Source organism: Macrotis lagotis, chromosome X, assembly GCF_037893015.1.
Source record: "Macrotis lagotis isolate mMagLag1 chromosome X, bilby.v1.9.chrom.fasta, whole genome shotgun sequence".
Lineage (NCBI taxonomy): Eukaryota > Metazoa > Chordata > Mammalia > Peramelemorphia > Peramelidae > Macrotis > Macrotis lagotis.
In genome coordinates, this window is record NC_133666.1 from 638,844,049 (window position 1) to 638,864,236 (window position 20,188).

The following is a 20,188-nucleotide window of genomic DNA, read 5'->3' on the forward strand; positions in this document are numbered from 1 at the left end:
AAAGGGTAGAAGGAAAACAAGTAGATATTTCCTCAATGGAAAGTAAAGTGAAAGCAAACCCAGAGAGGAAGAGTCAGTTAATTGTATACAGAAAATGTCCTCCCCTGCCCAAGGCATCTCCTTCTTTATCCCACTGCTCAATGATTATTTATACTTAGAAAAAAAAATTGAGATTGCATTTATAAAATTTTCAATTCTAAATATGGTTCTTTATGTTTGAAAGGTTGTCTGAATTGAAAGTTATCTTGGAGGTCAATAAATGCAGGTCCTTAGCTTTTCATCATTTTTTCTTTCCCAGCTGGAAAGTCAGCTCCATGGTACCAAGAAATCAAACACAATTCATTGAATTTATCCTCCTGGGATTTTCTGAGAAGCCAAATCAGCAAGGACCACTCTTTGAACTCTTCTTGGGAATGTATTTGGTCACAGTGGCTGGAAACATGCTCATAATCTTGACCATTGTTGCTGACTCACACCTCCATACCCCTATGTACTTCTTTCTGTTAAACTTGTCCTTTGTGGATATCTGTGCAGTATCCACCACAGTCCCTAAGATGTTGGTGAGCATCTTTACACAAAACAAGGCCATCTCCTATGCTGACTGTCTTATCCAGATGTACTTTTTAATGTTTTTTCTTAGTGTGGATCATTTTCTACTCACTGCCATGGCATATGACCGTTATGTGGCTATCTGTCATCCTCTACGCTATGTAACCATAATGAACTCTCAGTTCTGTACACTGCTAGTGCTACTTTCCTGGATAATAAGCTGTCTAGACTCCCTTCTTCACTGTATGATGGTAACACGTCTCTCCTTCTGTTCAGATCATGAAATTCAGCACTTCTTTTGTGATCTTACTGAGGTTCTGAAACTTTCTTGTTCTGACACATTCACTAATTATGTCTTGATATATTTTGTTTCTGGTCTGTTGGGTATTATCCCTGTCACAGGAATCCTTTTCTCTTACAGTCAGATCTTTTCTTGCATTTTAAAAGTCCCATCTACTGAGAGTAAATATAAAGCCTTTTCTACCTGTGGATCTCATCTCTCTATTGTTTCCTTATTCTATGGCACAGCGTTTGGAGTATATCTAAGCTCTGCAGTTATACAGTCTTCCTGGACGAGCACAGTTGCCTCAGCAATGTATGCTGTGGTCACCCCAATGTTGAACCCTTTCATCTATACACTAAAGAATAAGGACATAAAAGATGCCTTTAGAAGGCTCATTATGAGAAAAGCCTCTTCTTAGTGATGGGACTAACTCCTCCTCCTCCTTAGAATTGTATACTTGTATTTTGGGGGGGGTGCAAAAAGAATTCTTCAGTTTTCTCACCTGCTCAAATCTATCCATTATCTAGTTTTGCAAGTGATTTTCTTTAAGTTCAGGTCTGACCCTATCACTCCTCCTAAGCAGTTAATGCCAGTGCTTCCCTATTGCCTGAAGGATCAAATAGAAAATGCTCTTTTTGAGCATTCAAATCTCTTCATAACCTAGTCTTTTATGTTTCCAATCTACTAATACCTTACTCTACAGGATGAACTATTAGTTTTGATGATACTAGCCTTTTTGCTGTTCTGCTCACAAGACACTCCATTTCTTGGCTCTAGACATTTTCTCAGATTGCCCACCCCCCCAGTCTGGAAAGCTATCTCTATTCAACCTTTCCAACTCACTTTGCTCTTGGTGAATATAAATTTCCATGATTTTAATTTTCATGGCCTCTATTCCTGTGTTTCTACGATAATTACAATTAATTAAAAGCATCCTGCTTTCTCATGACATTTTTCAGCTCAAAAAAGTGCAAGAATTCCAGTGAAAAAAATAGAATTTTATCGCCTGCCTAGCAACTAAAAACTTTGTGCCAGTTTCAAGTCACTTATTAGTATCTTTATTTTTCAACTTCAACATTTATGAAATAGGAATTGGAAGACCTGTCCAGACTACTTGAAATGGTTTTTCCTTCTATACAAGAAATCAATTTTTATATGAATGTATTTGTAAATTTTGAATTATTGTACAGCATAGGGAAAGAAAGAAAAAATTAGAAAAAATCAATATGAGATTTCATCATTAACATTCTAAATTCCAATTCCTGCATATGTTTGGAGATGACATTATAAGTTGCAGTAATTAAAAATAAGTTTATTGTGTGGTAACCAAATCTCTCATGATTACCTCTTTGTCTTTTGTCTGATACCATATAGCCTTTCTAGTGTAATTTGACCTGATGTAACTGAAGTTCTGAATATATAGACTGATCAGTTCCATTTCACAATGAGGCATTGAATGAGTACAGTTGTTCAAAATCCAATTGCTTTTCTGATCATCTTGGTTATCGCTACCATCATATATGGATCTCATCATTTCACTAATTTGCCTAAAATGCCTTACTGTCTCCCTATTATGGATAGAATAGAATTTTCATCTGTTTAAAACACTTAATTATCTAGGACCAACAGAGGTTCAGGCTCTGATTTCACATAACTGCCCCCAGTCAAGTTCATCTACTTGAAATGATGTTCCCATCTCTTCCCTCATAGCCTATAGAAATGCCATTTCCCATACATAGAAGAGAGAAATGATCATTCTTATCTCCATTTCTTTGATTCCCAGTTCCATTAATGCCCAACTTTAAGTTCTAACTCCAACAAGAATTCCAAACTTCCCAAGTTGTTAACATTATCCCCCATTCCCATTAAAATTAAAGTGTAATATTTGCTTATATGTATACTAGAATTTTGACTGGACCCATGGATTTTGTGAGTAGTTACAGTTTAGAGCTAATCTCATATTTGTTTTTGTATCCAAAGCACATAACTCAATCCCTGGAACAATGTAGGAATTAATGAATGCTCAATATGAATTGACTCATCTGGTTTTTAATCAACTCTGCTGTTCAAGTCCCTTAAATGGTAGAATTCTTCCCATTAAAATTAACAGTTATGATTATTCACTCTGTAATACTCTCCATCCTATCTTCCCCATCTTCATATTTTTCTCTTTCCTTTCATTCTATCCCTCCTCACCAATATTTTGCTTCTGACTGCCAAGTCCCTTAAACTATTCTCCCTGTTATCAAACGCTCTCTTTTCATTTCCTTTTATCCTCATATTTTTACCCTCCTTATCAACATCCATTTCATCAGTCCTTCTTCCCATCCCTTCCTTTTCCCTCCTAATTCCCTGTAGTGTAAGATAAACCCAAGTGAGTGTATCTGTCATTTGTACTTTGAAACATATTCAATAAAAGTAAGATTGAGGCAATTCTCAACCCTTCCTTTCTTTCCCTTTACTATAATAGGTCTTTTGCAACTCTTGAATTTATCCTATTCTGCCTCCCTCTCTCCTCTTTGCCAAAAACCTTTTTTCAATGTTTAGTCTTTTATATCATCTCATTAAAATGAATTTATGTCCACACCTTCTAAGTATACACCTTTTTTTTAGATTTTTCAAGGGAATGGGGTTAAGTGGCTTGTCCAATGCCACATGGCTAGGTAATTATTAAGTGTCTGAGGTCGGATTTGAACCCAGGTACTCCTGACTCCAAGGTCGGTGCTCTATCCACTGTGCCACCTAGCCACCCCCACAAGTATCCACCTTCTAACAGAGATTCAGTCTTCAAGAGTAACAAATATCATCCTCCCATGTACAAATTAAATAATATTAATCTTATTGAATAACAAACTTTTTCTTTCCCCTGATACCTTTTTATGTTTCTTTAGAATCACATATTTAGATATTGAAATTATTGTTGTATTCTGGTCATTTCTTCAGAATAATCAGAGGTCATATATTTCATTGAATGTTCATCCTTTTCCCTGAAAAAGTATACTGATTTTTGCTGGTTTGTGATTCTTAGTTGTAAACAAATCTCCATTGCTCTCCAGAATATCATATTGCAGTCCTTTAATATTGATGCTAACAGATTTTGTATAATCCTTATTGTGGCTCCCTGATGTTTTTATTGTTTCTTTCTTGCTGTTTGCAGTATTTTCTCTTTGGTCTGATAATTTGGGACTTTGGCTATATGCCTTGGTTTTTCATTTTGGGGTCTCGTTCAGTAGGTAATAAATGTAATTTTTTCAATGACTATTTTGCCCTCTTGTTCTAGGATATCAGGACAAATTTTTCCCTTATATTTTCCTAAAAGGTGTTATCCAAGCTCTTTTTTTTTGATCATGGCTTTCAGTTACTCCAATAATTCTTAAGTTATATCTAATGGATTTATTTTTGAGGTCTGTAGTTTTTGCAATAAGGTATTTTACAAATTCTTCTATTGTTTCATTTTCTTGAGTTTGCACTGTTGGTGGAATTGTGAACTGAAATAACCATTCTACAGAAAAATGTGACCATGCTCAAAGATCAATAAAATTGTACTTGCCCTTTGATTCATTCATACCACTACTAAGTTTGCATCCAAAGAGATCATAAAAATAGTGAAAACTCCTTTAAGTACAAAAATGTTTATAATAGTTTGTACTGTACTGACAAAGAATTAGAAATTGAGGGGATGGCTATCAATTAAGAAATGGCTAAAAAAATTTTTGTTCTATAACAAATGTTATAGTACTATTGTTCTATAAGAAATCACGAACTGGTGAATTTCAGAAAAGCCTGGAAAAACTTGCATGAATTGTTGCTGAGTGAAGTGAGTAGAACCAAGAGAGCCTTGACCATGTTAACAGAAACAATTTGTGATGGCCAATTATAATGGACTTCGTTGCTCTTAGCAGTTTGATAATCAAGGACAAATGTAAAAGACATGTGATGGAAAATTCTATGCACATCAGAGAAAAATACATTGAGGATGAATTAAAACCAAAACATACTAGTCTCACTTTTTAAAACTTGTTTTATATTTTTCTCATTTTTCCCCTTTATTTCTGATACATCTTTCATAACATGACAAATATGGAAACATGTTAAACATGACTACACTTGTATAACTTACATTAAATTTCTCATTATCAAAGGGAGGGAAGAGAAAAAGGAGAGAAGTAGAAAAATATGGAACTCAAAAAATAAAATAAAGGTGAATGTTGAAAATTATATTGGATGAAATCAGAAAAAAACATATTCTAACAACATAATATAAAACTTTAGTGATTGAATTTGGAGGTTTGGAAGTGAATAGGAAACATGAGATCACATTCAACAAAATTACAAAAAACAAGGGGGCAGAGCCAAGATGGCAGTAGGAGAAGAGCCTCTCCTAGGTGCTCTCTCCAAAATATTTCAAAAGTCTTAAAATTATGACTCTAACTAAATTTTTGAGACATAGAACCCATAGAAAGATCCAGTGAGGCAATTCTCCAGCCCAAGGTAATCTGGAAAATAGTGGAAAAACTCTATTCCATGGGATAAGAGGGGTGATGCGCCAGAGCCACGACTCTTGGCAGAAGAAGCAGTTTCCTGACCTGCACCCCGGGGAGTACCGGGCACAACTTGGAGAATCAGTGGGGAGAACTCTGGCAGAGCAAGCTGAAGCCCAGGCCTTCAGAACTGTTACAGCAGTGAGCACACCCAGATCCAGGAAATGGAAGCAAGAGCCAGCAAACAGGAGTCTCCAGGCAACTACATCCTGAGTGCTCAGCCCACTGAAGATAGGGGAGTGGAGGGAGATTCCCGAGGTCTGTCCTCTGTCCCTGGATCAGGATTCTGGGGCCCTGACCATATTCAGATCCTGGATGCAGTCTAGGCCTCCCCCCATAGAACAGGGACCCCACCCCCTCAGTCCCATGGCAGAGGGGGAGAATAGTCAGATATAAGGCACTAATTTTTTCACTTTTTGCAAGGTACTGGGTTTGGGTGGCCTGTCCAGGACCATGGGACCAGGTGCTTGCTGGGTCTCTGGGGTCGTTTGTGGACTTGGGGCCTCTTGGGCCCAGCTTTATCTGCTGCACCACTAGGCTGCCCTACAGTACATTTTGGAAGAAGGATAGGGTGAAGGGAGAAAGAGAATATAGTATATGATAGTGGGGAGGAATGGATGGAGGAAGTTACAGTCAGCAGCAGCAACTGTGGAAAAGTACGGAGGTGGCTTCTGTGATGGACATTGAATGAAGAATAAAATCCAACAAAGACAGCTGATGGTATAGAACACAGACTGAAACACATTTTTTTTCTCTTTCTTTTACTTTATTTCTCATGAGGTTCTATATTTTTGTGGGGGAGAGGATATTATGCTTACTCTTAAACAAGCATATTTTAGCAATGTATAAAGAAATGTGGAGTTTGAACAGAGATGAAAGACTATTACCTTTAGGATATGATTTCTCTCTCATCACATTCAACTTGGATCAATGTATACTGTGGAAACAATATAAAGACTAGGACTGCCTTCTGTGGGGGATGGGGTGGGGAAGCAAGAATGGGGAGAAAGTTGTGAAATTCTAAATAAATAAATAAATAAACAAACAAACAATAAACACATAAATAAATAAATAGGAAAAGAAAGAAAGATTACAAAAAATGCATTTAAATGTCATCATGGTTATATCATATCAGTAGCACATAGGTGCTACTGATAAATAAAATACAAACTTCAAGAATATAACCTCTAATGTGGTATTCTAACACGTGAATGATAAAACTTATTTTGAAGAAAAGTTTCATTGAAAATTGAAGGATCCATTCCTATGCAGTTTCATCTTTAGTATTTAACAGTTTTGACTTTTGTTCTTAACCATTGACATAAATGAATATAAATTATCCTGGATTTTGGATCAGGCTAAATTTTTTTATTTAAAAAAATACACAAACTAAATGAAAAACTGAAATTCTAAGCAATTAAACTCACACAAAAAGGTGACCATTATCTTATCAGTACAGCAGTTCTTACAGGAATAAACCTGGACTCTGGTATCTTTCCCAGAATTTTGCTACCTCAGCACAGTCATAACACTGGCTTTCTAATTTTTCACAATGAACCAAAATTTCAGTTGCCTCTTTGCAACTCTGAGAAGTTTGGAGGCTGAGGGTGGTGATGCTTAGGGAACTATACCTACATCCTAGCTGCAGCCCAGATGGCAAAGGCTAAACTTCCAAAAAACTTGTATTTAAGCTGATTGATTTGATTGTTGTCCTTCATAATCAAGGAAAACCATGACAACAAATGAATGATGGCATGACTTGCATATTTTGTTAATTAAATTGTGGGAAACAGAAAATATGATCTTCAAATACAAACCTCTAGACATTCATAAAAACATAAATGGAAAGAAGAATAAAGTAAATAAATAAACCAAGCATTGTTTAGAAATTTATCACATCATTGATGTTTGGACAAATGTTTAATTAATTTATCACAAGAAAAAGAAAATAGTCATTGAATTTTGAGTCCCAAACATATTTGCCTTGACAATGCCACACCAATAGGGACTGTGAGCCTGAGGTTTTCCTCTTCACTTCTATCAGGACAGATAAAAGAGGTTTATTTTGAAAGTTTGTTTTTACAAGACAGGTCTAAAATAATTAATACATGAAAAAATATACTGACAATGATGTAAACCAAAATTAGCATAGACATAAAATTAACATAACCTAAAATTTCTAAGATGTAGCCAAAGCATTTATTATGAGAAATTTTATACCTCTAAATTAAAAAAAGAAACAGGAGATCAATGAAAAGGTAGAAAAAGAACAAATATAAAATCCTCAATTAAATACCAAATAAGACATTATAAAAATCAAAGGAGAAATTAATAAAATTCAAAGTAAGCAAATTTTTGAATTGCTAAAATATTTATTTGGGTTTATTAAAAACTATTAAAATAGATAAGCTTTTGTTTAATATACATTTTATACAGAAAAAAACAATTTACTGTATCAAAAATTAAAGAATGAACTCACCATCAGTGAGGAAGAAATTAAAGTAATAATTCAGATTTATTTTGCCCATCTGTATGACAGCAATATGACAACACAAGTGAAATGGTTGAATTTTACAAAAAACAAACTGTTCAGATTAACAAAACAGAAAACAAAAAGTTTAAATTTCATTTCATAAAAAGAAATTTAAAAATACATCAATAAGCTGGCAAAGAAAAAAATCTCCTAGGTCTGATGAATTTGCAAGTGAATTTTACCAAACATTCAAAGAACAATAAAACTATGTGAAAAAATAAGTGAAGGAGATTTTCCAAATTCCTTTTATGATCCTAACACAGTACTGATACATAAACCTGGAAGAAACAAAACAGAAAATAAAATTATAGATGAATATCTCTAATGGAAATTGATGCAAAAACTTTTTTTAAAAATTTAGCAAAGAGGGCAGCTAGGTGGCATAGTGAATAGAGCACTGGCCCTGGAGTCAGGAGTACCTGAGTTCAAATCTGACCTCAGATGTTTAATAATTACCTAGCTGTGTGGCCTTGAGCAAGCCATTTAATCCCATTGCCTTGCAAAAAACAAAACAAAAAAAAATTTAGCAAAGAGATTACAAGTGATTATTGAGATAATACACCATGATTGGTTAGTATTTAGACCTGTAGTTTTATAGGCAGGGAAGGTTCAATATTAGAAAAACAATAAAATAATTGATTTTATCAATGAGAAAATTAAAGGAAAGCATGTGATTACCTCAATAAATGTTAAAAAGACTTTTGACAAAATTTGTTTTCTATCCCTGCACACAGGCAAGCCAGGTGATAGAGTCATTTCCCCACTAAAAGCAGCAGGGGGATTCAACAGCCCCCTCAATGACTGATCAGCCCTTTTAAAGACTGTATTGCTCCCCTCCTGTGAGGACAGGGCTAGAAAAGATGCCCTAAAATTTATATCCTTATCAAACCTTGGCCTGAAAACCAGGGCAGGTGAGGATCCCACAGGGCAGTCCAGGCACACACACACACACACACACACACACACACACACACACACACACATAAAAAAATAAAAAAACCTGCAACAAATATGATTCCACTCGCCATGAGTACATGGAACATGCATATGCTTATAAAAACCTCAAGATCAAATAATTCTGAAAGATGAACCACTCTTGTTGCAAGAGAACTCAGCAGGTATTTTAAACAAATGGCAGCCCTGAGTGAAACAAAGCTGGCAAATGAAGGCCAGCTAAATGAAATCAGAGCTGGATAAACATTTTTATGCAGTGGCCATAGTTAAAGGGAGTATTGTAAACCTGCAGTGGGTTTGGCAATCAAAAGTAATCTAGTCAACATTCTAGAATGCCTAGCAAAATGAATGAACAACAGATTAATGACAATGAGATTGCTACTTCCAGGAAAATGTAAGGCCACCATTATCAGTACCTATGCTCCTACCATGATGAACACTGATGAAGTCAAATAAAAATTTTATGAAGACCTGGAGACCCTTATCATCAATGTAGATAAAGAGGATAAATTTAAAATTCTAAATGACTTAAAGCTAGAGAAGGCTCAGATTATCAGACATGGCAGGGAGTCCTTTGGAAGAATGGAGCTAAAAACAGCAACAATAATGATGACCAAATACTGAAGACTTGTGCATTTCATGAACTTTTCATCACAAATATTGTCTTCTATTTACCAAAACACAATAAAGCTTCCTGGATGCACTCTTGTAGCAAGCATAGGCATCTAATAGACTATGTGATCATAAGGAGAAGAGATGGACAGGATGTGAGAATGACAAAGACACTAAGTGGTTCAGAGTGTTGGACTGAACACAAAATCATCCTCTCCAAGATAAATATACACAATAAACCAAAGTGGCAACTCCAAGGCAAAATGACTACTAGAAGGATTATTGTCAAGAGATTAGGGTGTCTTTCTGAGCAGGAGCAGTTTGTTGGAGGGGAAAACTGAATGAACATACACAATTTGCAGCAGTGGAGCAGAAAAATATTGGGCATATTCAGAGATCTGCTGTACAGCAATGCATTTTCTCACCTGGGTCCGAACACTAACAAACAGCAAGACTGATTTGGTGAAACAATGGTAAGGAAATACAGAAGCTGCTAAATGTGAAATGAGAACTCCACAGGGTTTACCAGCAAGATAGTTCATCCATTTTTTTTCAATGAAAGATTCTATTTATTTTGAATTTTACAAATTTACCCCTATTCTTGCTTCCCTCCCCCCACCCCCCCCCCACAGAACACAGTCTGTTAGTCTTTGCATTGTTTCCATGGTATGCATTAATCTAAGTTTAACATGATGAGAGAGAGAAACCATATCCTTAAGGAAGAAAAATGAAGTATAAGAGATAGCAAAATTACATAAGATAATGTTTTTTTCTTAACTGAAGGTAATAGTCTTGGGTCTTTGTCCAAACTCCACAATTCTTTCTCTGGATACAAATGGTATTCTCAATTGCAGATAGCCCAAAATAATCTCTGATTGTTGCACTGATGGAATGAGCAAGTCCATCAAAGATGATGATCACCCCCCTGTTGCTGTTAGGGTATACAATTTTTCCTTGTTCTGCACATTTTGCTTAGCCTTAGTTCATGCAGATCCTTCCATGCTTCCATCAATTCCCATTCCTCCTAGTGTCTTTTTTATGGTTAATATGACTTTATTTATACATTATTAAAGTATTCTTGTTTAAGAATAAACATGATACCCCCTCCCCCCACAAAAATATAGAATTTCATGAAAAATAAAGTAAAAGAAAAAGAAAAAAATTCGTTTCAGTCTGCATTCTGATACCATCAGTTCTGCCTCAGGTGGATCACATTCTTTATCATAAGTCCATCACAGAAGTTACTTACTGAGTGGTGCAGCAGACGGAGCATTGGCCCTAGGGCCAAGGGGCCCCAAGCCCACATACCACCGCGGAGACCCAGCAGGCACCCAACCCCATGGTCCCTGAGAGACTGCCCAATCCCACCACTTTGGACAAAGTAAAAAAAAAAAAAAAAGAAAATGTGTTATATCTGACTATTCTCTTCTATTACCTACCCTCTCCTCTATCACATACATCCCTCCTTCACCCTCCTCCTTCCCTCCTTTTTACTCTAGTTGTCTGTACCCTATTGAATATGTATGCTGTTTGTTCTCTGAACCATTTCTGATGAGAGTGAAGGTTCCCTCATTCCCCCTTGCCTTCCCCCCCTTCCATATTATTGCAAAAGCTCATTGCAAAAAAGTATTTTATATGAAATATCTTAACCTATTCCACCTCTCCTTTCTTACTCCAGGTACATTTCCCTTTTAGCCATCAACTCCATTTTTACAATATATTGTATCTTCAAATTCAGCTCTTTCCTGTGCTCCATCTATAAAAGCTCCTTCTACCTGCTCTATTAAATGAGATGGTTCATATGAGTATTATCAGTATCATTTTTCTATGCAGAACCATATGTAGTTTTTCATCATTAAGTCTCTAATAATTTACCTTTTCTCCACTCTCTATGCTTCACCTGAGTCCTGTACTTGAAAGTCAAACTTTCTGTTCAGCTCTGGTCATTTTAAACAGGAACATTTTAAATTCCCCTGTTTCATTGAAAGTTCATCTTTTCCCCTGGAAGAGGATGTTCAGTTTTGCTGGGTAGTTGATTCCTGGTTGCATTCCAAGCTCTTTTGCCTTCCAGAATATTATATTCCAAGCCCTAGGAGCCTTTAATGCAATTTCTGTTAAGTCTTGTGTGATCCTGACTGCAGCTCCATGATATTTGAATTGTGTCGTTCTGGCTGCTTGTAATATATTCTCTTTGTCTTGGGAGTTCTGGGACTTGGCTGTAATATTTCTGGGTGTTGTTTTTTTGGGATCTCCTTCTAGGGGACATCAGTGGATTCTCTCAATTTCTATTTTGCCCTCTGCTTCTAGGATAACAGGGCAATTTTCCTATAGAAATTCTTTAAAAGGGAGGTCAAGGCTCTTTTCCTGATCATGACTTTCAGGTATCCCAATAGTTTTTAAATTATCTTGTCTGTATCTGTTTTCCAGATTAACTGTTTTTTCAATGAAATGTTTCACATTTTCTTCTAATTTCTCATTCTTTGGTGTTGAAGTAGTGTCTTGATTTCTCATAAATTCATCAACTTCCTTTAGCTCCATTCTACATCTGAAGAATTTTTTTCTTAGAGAACTTTCTCATCTCCTTTTCCATTTGACCAATTTTGCTTTTTAAAGCATTCTCCTCCTCAATAACTTTTTGACCTAATCTGGTTTTTAACATTCTATTTTCTTGAGCACTTTTGGTATCTCTTTGACTAAGCTGATGACTTTGTTTTCATGTTTTTCCTGCATCTCTCTCATTTCTTTTCCCAATTTTTCTTCTATCTCCCTTACTTGATTTTCAAAATCTTTTTTGAGCTCTGTCATAGACTAAGCCCAACTTCCATTTTTCTTGGAGTCTTTAGATGCAGAAGCTTGTACTTCCTCATCTTCAGATTGAGCATTTTGATCCTCCTTGGGGTCATAGACAAAGTATTTGTCAATGGTCAGGTTCCTTTTTTTCTGTACTCATTTCCCCAGTCTGTACCTGGTTTTGGGATGCTTCCTGAGCTTCTGAGTTTTATTGAGACACACCCCCAATGACTTCAGTATGTGAGGCTCTGACTGCTCTCTTATTCTATGAATGATCACAAGTGCAACCCTGCACTCAGGGCTGAGGAGGGAAGGTCCCTGTTCTATGGAGGGGGCCTAGACTGCGATCAGAATCTGAATGTGGTCAGAGCCCCAGAGTTCTATTCCAGGGACAGAGGACAGACCTTTGGAAATCTCCCTCCACTCCCTTACCTTCAGTGGGCTGAGCACTCAGGGTGCAGCTGCCCAGATGCTCCTGCTTGCCAGCTCCACAGGGTTATTTCTGTTTCTTGGATCTGGGTTGCTGACAGTATCATGGCCATGCTAAGTGCACTGAGTGCCAAGACCACACTCAGGGCCTGGGCTTCATGCTCATTCTAGCAGATGTCTCCCTGCTGATCTTCCAAGTTGTGCTTTGTTCTCCATGGGGTGCAGGTCAGTAAACTGCTTTTGCTGCCAAGAGCCATGGCTCCCAGGCACTCTGGGGCTGTTCCTTGGAGGCTGAAGTTTCTTCACTCTGGTGTGGCCATACCTCTAATCCCATGGAACAGAGTTCTGTCTGTTGAAAATTTAGTTAGAGTCATAATTTTCAGTGAGAGCATCCAGGAGAGACTCTTCTCTTGCCGCCATCTTGTCTCCACCCCTGAAGTGTCTAGTTCATCCATTTTTAAAAAGGCATCATTTAATTCCATCAAAAGTATAATGAAAGCAATACTTCAAGAGATCCAGGATACTTGGTACAGGAAAAAGGCAGGTGAAATTCAGTTTTATGTAGATAGTAAGAAACCAAAGTACTTTTATGATGCCCTGAAGGCTATCTATGTGCCAAAGACATATGGTGCATGTCAGTCACTCAGTAATGATGGATCCACATTGACTAATGACAGGGCCATTATCCTAAAGGGATGGGTTAAACACTGGTGTTCTTAACAGACCATCAATCAGTGCAGAAGCCACTGATCATTTACCTCAAGTTGAAGTCAATTAGTCCCTAGCTGAAGTTCCAGCTGAATAAAAAGTTTTGAATGCCATTAGGCTCCTTCCAAGTAACAGTGTGACTTCAGAAAGGGTCAAGGAAAAGTTGACATGGTATTTGCTGTCTGACGACTCCAGATAAAATGCCAGGAACAGAACAGAGGTCTGTATACAATATTTATAGATCTTATCAAGGTCTTTGATACCATAAATCATGAGGATTTCTGGAAAATTATGTCAAAATTTGTGTGCCTGGGGAAGTTCATCAGTATTGTAAGTCAGTTCCATGATGGCATGTTTGCCTGGGTTCTGGATAGTAGTCTATGCTCTCCAGATTTCCTGATCATCAGTGCAGTGAGATATGGATGTGTCCTTGCTCCCATACTTTTTAGCGAGATGTTTTCAGCCATGTTATCAAATGCCTTCAACTAGACTAAATATGACCTTCAGGTCAGTTACCAACAAATTCTTCAACTTGCAAAGAGGCTACAACCCAAGACTAAAGTGAAATGAGTATTGGTGCATGATCTTCTGTTTGCAGATGATTGTACACTCAATGCAGCCTCTGAAACAGAGATGCAACAAAATATGGATCAATTCTCAGCTGCTTGTGCTAATTTTGGTCTAGCAATTAACACCAAGAAAACATAGGTACTTCATCAGCCAGCACTATACCATCTATATGTGGGACCATTCATTACAGCAAATGCAGCAGTTATTAATACTGTGGATAAGTTCGTTTACCTTGGCAGGTATATATTTTTCCAGGGAGGTACACATCTTTCCAGGTACACATTGACAATGAGGTCGATGCACACATTGCCAGAGTTAACTCAGTGTTTGGGAGGCTCCAAAAGAATGTGCTTAAAGTGACATTAGACTAACTACTAAACTAAAGGTCTACAGAGCTGTTGTGATGACTTCATTGCTGTATGCCTGTGAAACCTGGACAATACAACAACATATCAAGAAACTGAATCACGTCAACTTAAATTGGATACCAGACACTGAGGTTCTTTCTTGAGTTAAACTGCCTAGCATTCCAAAAGTACTACAGAATACAACCACATTGGACTGGCCACGGAGTTAGAATGCCAGAAGTATGCTTACTTTTTTATGGAGACACACAAGGCAAGTACTCTCAAGGTGGTCAGAAGAAGTGATACTGGGACATCCTGAAGGTCTCTCTTAAGAATTTGAGAATTGGTTGTATAGCATGGGATACACTGGCACAAGATCACCCAGTTTTTCATGCCTTCAGTAGTGAAGGTGCTGCACTCTATGAGGAAGGCAGACTTGAAAAAGTCAACAAAAACATGACATATGTAAGTTGGCAGTGGTCACCCAAGTGTTCACATAGACTATTTGTATCCTATCTGTGATAGAGTATTCTGAGCTCATAGTGGTCTGAACGCTACAGTTGAACACACTGTAATTTTTCTCACATATAGTGATGTCATTTTCCTCTTCTTCAATAACAAAGGACAAGAACCAACCCAGCAACCATAGTTAGAGAATTCTAGAAAATCAACTGATAATCTCCTTGAAATAATGAATAACTTTAGCAAAGAAGCAGAATATGAGATAAATTCACACAAATCTTCAGTATTTCTATATATGACCAACAACAAGAGATTCAAGAGATACTACAGCAAGAGATAGGAAGAGATATTCTATTTAAGGAAGCTGTATACAACATAAAATCCTTTGGAATCTACTTCCCAAACAAATCCAGAAACAATATGAGATAGAAAATAGTTTTCACACAAATAAAGTCAAATCTAAGCAACTGCTAATATGTCAGTTCCTCGTGGGCAGGCCAAGCTAATTTAACAAAAATGACAATTCTACCTAAATTAAATGTATTCAGTGTCATCATACTAATAAAACTACCAAAAAGCTGAGCAAGAAAAAAAAATAGTAACATAATTCATCTGAAGCAACAAAATATCAAGAATACCAAGGAAATTAATGGGGAAAAATAAAATCAAAGGAAGGTGGCCTAGCTATACCAGATCAAACACTATATTATAAAGCAGCAGTCTTAAAAACTGTCTGGTACTGGCTAACAAATAGAGAAGTGAATTAATGGAAAAATATTAGGTACAACAGAAACAGTAGTAAATGACCACAATAATCTACTGTTTGATCAACCCAAAGGTTCTAACTTCTGGAATAAGAGCTAACACAATACCAAAAACTGAGGGCAAAACTTGAAAATAAGACCTCAGAAACTAGGCATAGAGCAACATCTCATATACTAGACCAATATATAGATGAAATTAGTATAGGATTTAGATATAAAAGGAAATAATTAAGTCAATTAAGAGAACAATGAATGGTTTATCTGTCAGGATAAGGGGAACAGTAAAAATTTTTAAATAGATAATATTGATTACATTAAAATAAAAAAGTTTTGAACAAATAAAATGAAAAAGGGAAAAAAATGTTCACAGTTAGGGCTTCTGATAAAAGAGTCATTTATAAAATAATATAGAGAACTGACTTAAGTTTAGAAAAATACAAGTCATTCCCCAAATGATAAATGGTCAAATGTTATAAACAGGTAATTATCAGATGAAGAAATGAAAGTGGTCTAAAATCATATGAAAAAATGCTCTACAACATGGGGATGATGATCAACCTTTACAGACTAGCTCATTCCATCAGTACAACAATCGGGGGCAATTTTGGGCTGTCTGCAATGGAGAATACCATCTGTATCCAGAGAAAGAATTGTGGAGTTTGAACAAAGACCAAAGATTATTACCTTTAACTTAGAAAAGAAAATGTTATCTTATTATGTAATTTTGCTATCTCTTATACTTTATTTTTCTTCCTTAAGGATTTCTCTCTAATCACATTCAACTCAGATCAATCCATACTATGGGAATGATGTAAAGACTAGCAAACTGCCTTCTGTTGGAGCGTGATGGGAGGGAAGCAAGATTAGGGGGAAAAAATTGTAAAACTCTAAATAAAAACTTTCTTTAAATAAAAAAGAAAAAATGCTCTAACTCATTATTGACTAGAGCAATGCAAATTAAAACAACTCTCAGCTAATAACCTCACACCTATCAGATTGTCCAATAAGATAAAAAACAAAAATTACTAATGCTGGAAAGGGATGTTGAAAAATTAGGACTCTGACATGCCGTTAGTGGGGCTTTGAACTTATCCAACGTTTCTGGAGAGCAAGTTGTAACTATGCTCAAAGAGGAATCAAACTGTCCAGAGCCTTTGATCCGGTAATACCGCTACCGGGTCGGTAATCCCAAAGAGATCCTATGAAAGAGGGGGAAAAAACCCCAAATTTACAAAAAAAAAAAATATTTAAAGTAGCTCTTTTCAGAATGCCAAAGAATTCGAAATTCAGGGGATGTTCATTGCTTAGGGAATAGTTGAACAAAGTGTGATAAATTTAAGAAATTAGTGGCTGGGACGGCGGTGGCTGAGGCGACAGAGGGACTGCACTGGCCCCGCTACCCTTCCGCCTCCCTCCGTGGCCCTCTCCGCTCCGGGCGGCCGCGGCTTTGGCCGCAGCAGTGATTGGCGCTTGGATCGAGAGATCACACACACACGGGCAATATGATCGAGGACCCGCGGGAATACCAGCTGCAGCCGGGGCCCCGGGGCCAGCCTGAGACCCCTCTGTGGGCGGGCGCCTCTCCCGGGCTTCTCGCCCCGGGCTCCGCCGTCGCTCCAGCATCCTTCCTCCGGTCTGGGCTTGGGGAGCCGGCGACCACCGGTCGGGGCTGAGAGGAGGATCGGGGGCCCTCAGGGAACAGCCGGGCCGCCCCTAGCGCGCCCCCTCCTCTCCGCCGCCTGCGCGGCGAATGGCTTTCTTGATGATAAAGAAGAAAGTCAAGTTCAAAGTGGACCTCGAGCTGGAGGAGCTCTCCTCGGTGCCCTTTGTCATCCCCTTTGCCAAAGGAATCCTCTTCTGCAAGATGCGGCTGCTGGAAGGTGACAGCTTCAGCGCTGAGTCTTCCGGGGAGATGGTGCAAGCAAACTGTGTTCACTGGAGAAAGAAGTTCTTATTTATGTGCAAAATGAGTACAAGTGCTGCCACAGGAGTTCTGGATCCTTGCATTTACAGGGCCTCTTGAGAAAGCAGTTAAAAGGTGGAAAGGTTTATTGAAAGTTGGGCTTGGCAGATCTAAATCTAGCAGAGTTTGCTGGATCAGGAGGTGCCACTCCTGGCTGCTTACTAGAAGGTTATGATACCAAAACTACAAGACAGGATAATTCTGTTCTTAAAGCCTTGATCAGTATGCAGCTCATGTCTGGTGACCCATGTTTTGAAAGGCCTCCATCTGCATCAATGTATATACCAATTCCTGGAGAACCTGAATGTCTGCACGAGGATCGAAAAGGTGAACAAACTCTCAAAATCCACCTTAGGTTGCCAGATCTGTCAGTAAAGAGTGCCTCAGTTCCAGATGAACTTGGTGCCTGTGGACGCAAGCCAGCAATCAAAAGTATCAGATTATAGTCCATGACACTCCAGGTCATTCAGTTTTTCTGACCTCTTTCAGAAGAGAAATGCTTCAGTGGGAAGTACATGAACAGGAATCGAAAGTATCCTAGAGCCGTGTGATGACACTAAGCAGAAAGAAGTTGATCTGAATCTTGATACACCCATTAAACAAGATGGTGATGGATCATCAAGAAAACTCAACAGACACCCTGTGCAGCAAGATTCTGTGCAATCACAACTAAAACTCATTGATGCTACAAAAGTGGATGCAGATGATATTGTGGGGGAAAATTGCGAAGTCAGACTTCTCCAGTGCAGAAGAACAAGAAGGCCTGAGGCTATTTGTGGATCCTGGGGGGGAGTACACCTTTGGGTAGTCATCACGTTCCAAGTAGAGTGAGATCTGGTGCATATGAGCAAGTCATGATCAAACGCTAAAAGTGGAACTTTCCTGTAAATCTTAGATGCTGATAATTAGGTTTTCTGGTCCCTTTCCTTAAACTCTTGAGAGAAAGTACACAGAATATTAAGGTCAAATCACTTCTTTTGTGAAAAAGGAAAATGAACTTTGGTTTGTCTTGTTCATCTCAAAGTGCCTATTGTTCCATGAAAAGACACATCTGCATGATAGTCCAGGGCACTGTCATTACACAGTGAGGGTCATGTGCAGGCATAAATTGCAAATGCACATATGAGTGAAGTAATTGCTTTCTACTTACAAACATCTTGTCTTGAAAAGGAAAAAAAATCCTTTATATTTTAAGTGTCATTTCTGTATTCACAATCAATGGTAGTTACTATATTTAAAATTTGGCTTTAACTGATAGACTGTGAGAATCTAAATGTATAAATTCTTCTTGTATTAATACAGTTTTTCAAGGAACCCTTACTAAATACTAGCTATAATATCACTACCAAATTGACATCCCATTTCCAGTCATTATGTAATTTAAAATAAGGAATTATGTTTTTAGGGAAAATGTTTTTCTATGATCTAAATATACAGGCCATGTATTATTGCTAGCTCAAAATTTATCAAACATAAGTACACGGCAGTGCCCTGAAATAGATAGATAAAAGTTAAGGTGAGTGAGTGGGATTAACACCATTGAAAGAAATTCTCATAGATGATATTGTTCCTATTTGCTAATAGATATGAAAAAGTTCCAACCACTGCTAATCTGGAAATGTTTCTAAGCAGGCTTTTAAATTGAACATTCAATATGTGAGATCACTTCGGTCCAGCTAGGAGTTCATTTTGCTCACAGAATGATGGAATCTACTGTTTTGAGTTGAAAAATCTCAGAGTGCTAGAGTATAATTGTCATCTCGATGGAGCCAGGTGTCCTTTGTCACCAAAGCTCAGCTCTATGTGAACCTGGAAAATGAATCCAATATGACTCAGGATAGAGCAAAGCAGACCAACCTCTCCTCAGCACTGATGACTTTGATTTGTTCTTCAGTCACTCTTCTGGGGTGAGGTTCTAAGCTTTTTTCCTTAATCTTGCCCAAAGGTGCCTTGAGAAAAGGAGATAAGCAAAACTACATCAAAGAATACAGAGACTACATAGCTTACATCCACTTAATTATGGAGATTAATCACTTCTAATTGGGGAGGGTGGAGTGCTCAACACTGCAGTATACATGTGAAAGAACACCTTTTTCCTTCTGCATCATTTATTCACTGTAACAATTATTAATTCTTGAGGAGTAATTCCTAGCCTTTTAACTCTCAGACTGGAAACACTGTGCCTTAGACATTTAGATATTGCATTTGCAAATAGAATTTTTTGGCAAAAATATTTTCATTTAAACTAAATTAGGGAGTATTTATTTAAATGAGAACAATTTTTAATATTCAGGTTTTATTTTTAGCCTAGTATTTAGAAGTTTGGGGAAGTTATATCAGCAAATGTTGGGATTTATTTTTTTTCTGGTATTCCATTGTTCATACATGTATTATACAGTTACTTAATGATACTTTGACCCAATGCTATTTTTAAGAATAGGGCCAGGACCAGTTTGGTGGTGACGATGATGAGATGGGAGAAGGGTAAGCGGAAATCGGCTTGTGATTTAATTAGTTTAGGAAACTCTTGAAATGAATATTCTTCCTGCCAGTGCAGATTAAAAATAAAAGGAAAGTTAATATTTATTGAAGAATACTTAGATTGACTAGAGTTTGAGTTTGCTGGATCATTATTTGGAAATTCTTTTGGAGAGGTAATCATCAAGTATGAAGAGAGTTTATT

At 37.4% G+C, this 20,188-nt stretch overlaps 1 protein-coding gene and 1 pseudogene across 1 annotated transcript; both read left to right on the plus strand.

Annotated features, from left to right (window-relative positions):
• The first annotated feature begins 308 nt into the window (after positions 1–308).
• On the plus strand, positions 309–1,250 carry LOC141497439 (olfactory receptor-like protein OLF4). Its single transcript, XM_074200080.1, has one exon. The coding sequence runs from the start codon at positions 315–317 to the stop codon at positions 1,248–1,250; it is 936 nt and encodes a 311-aa protein (XP_074056181.1). The 5' UTR covers positions 309–314.
• A 16,042-nt stretch (positions 1,251–17,292) lies between these two features.
• Positions 17,293–18,374, plus strand: LOC141497440 (EEIG family member 2 pseudogene; annotated as a pseudogene).
• Positions 18,375–20,188: the final 1,814 nt, after the last annotated feature.

Coding starts and splice junctions, on each gene's coding strand:
- LOC141497439 (XM_074200080.1), top strand. CDS start 315: ATGGTACCAAGAAATCAAACACAATTCATTGAATTTATCCTCCTGGGA.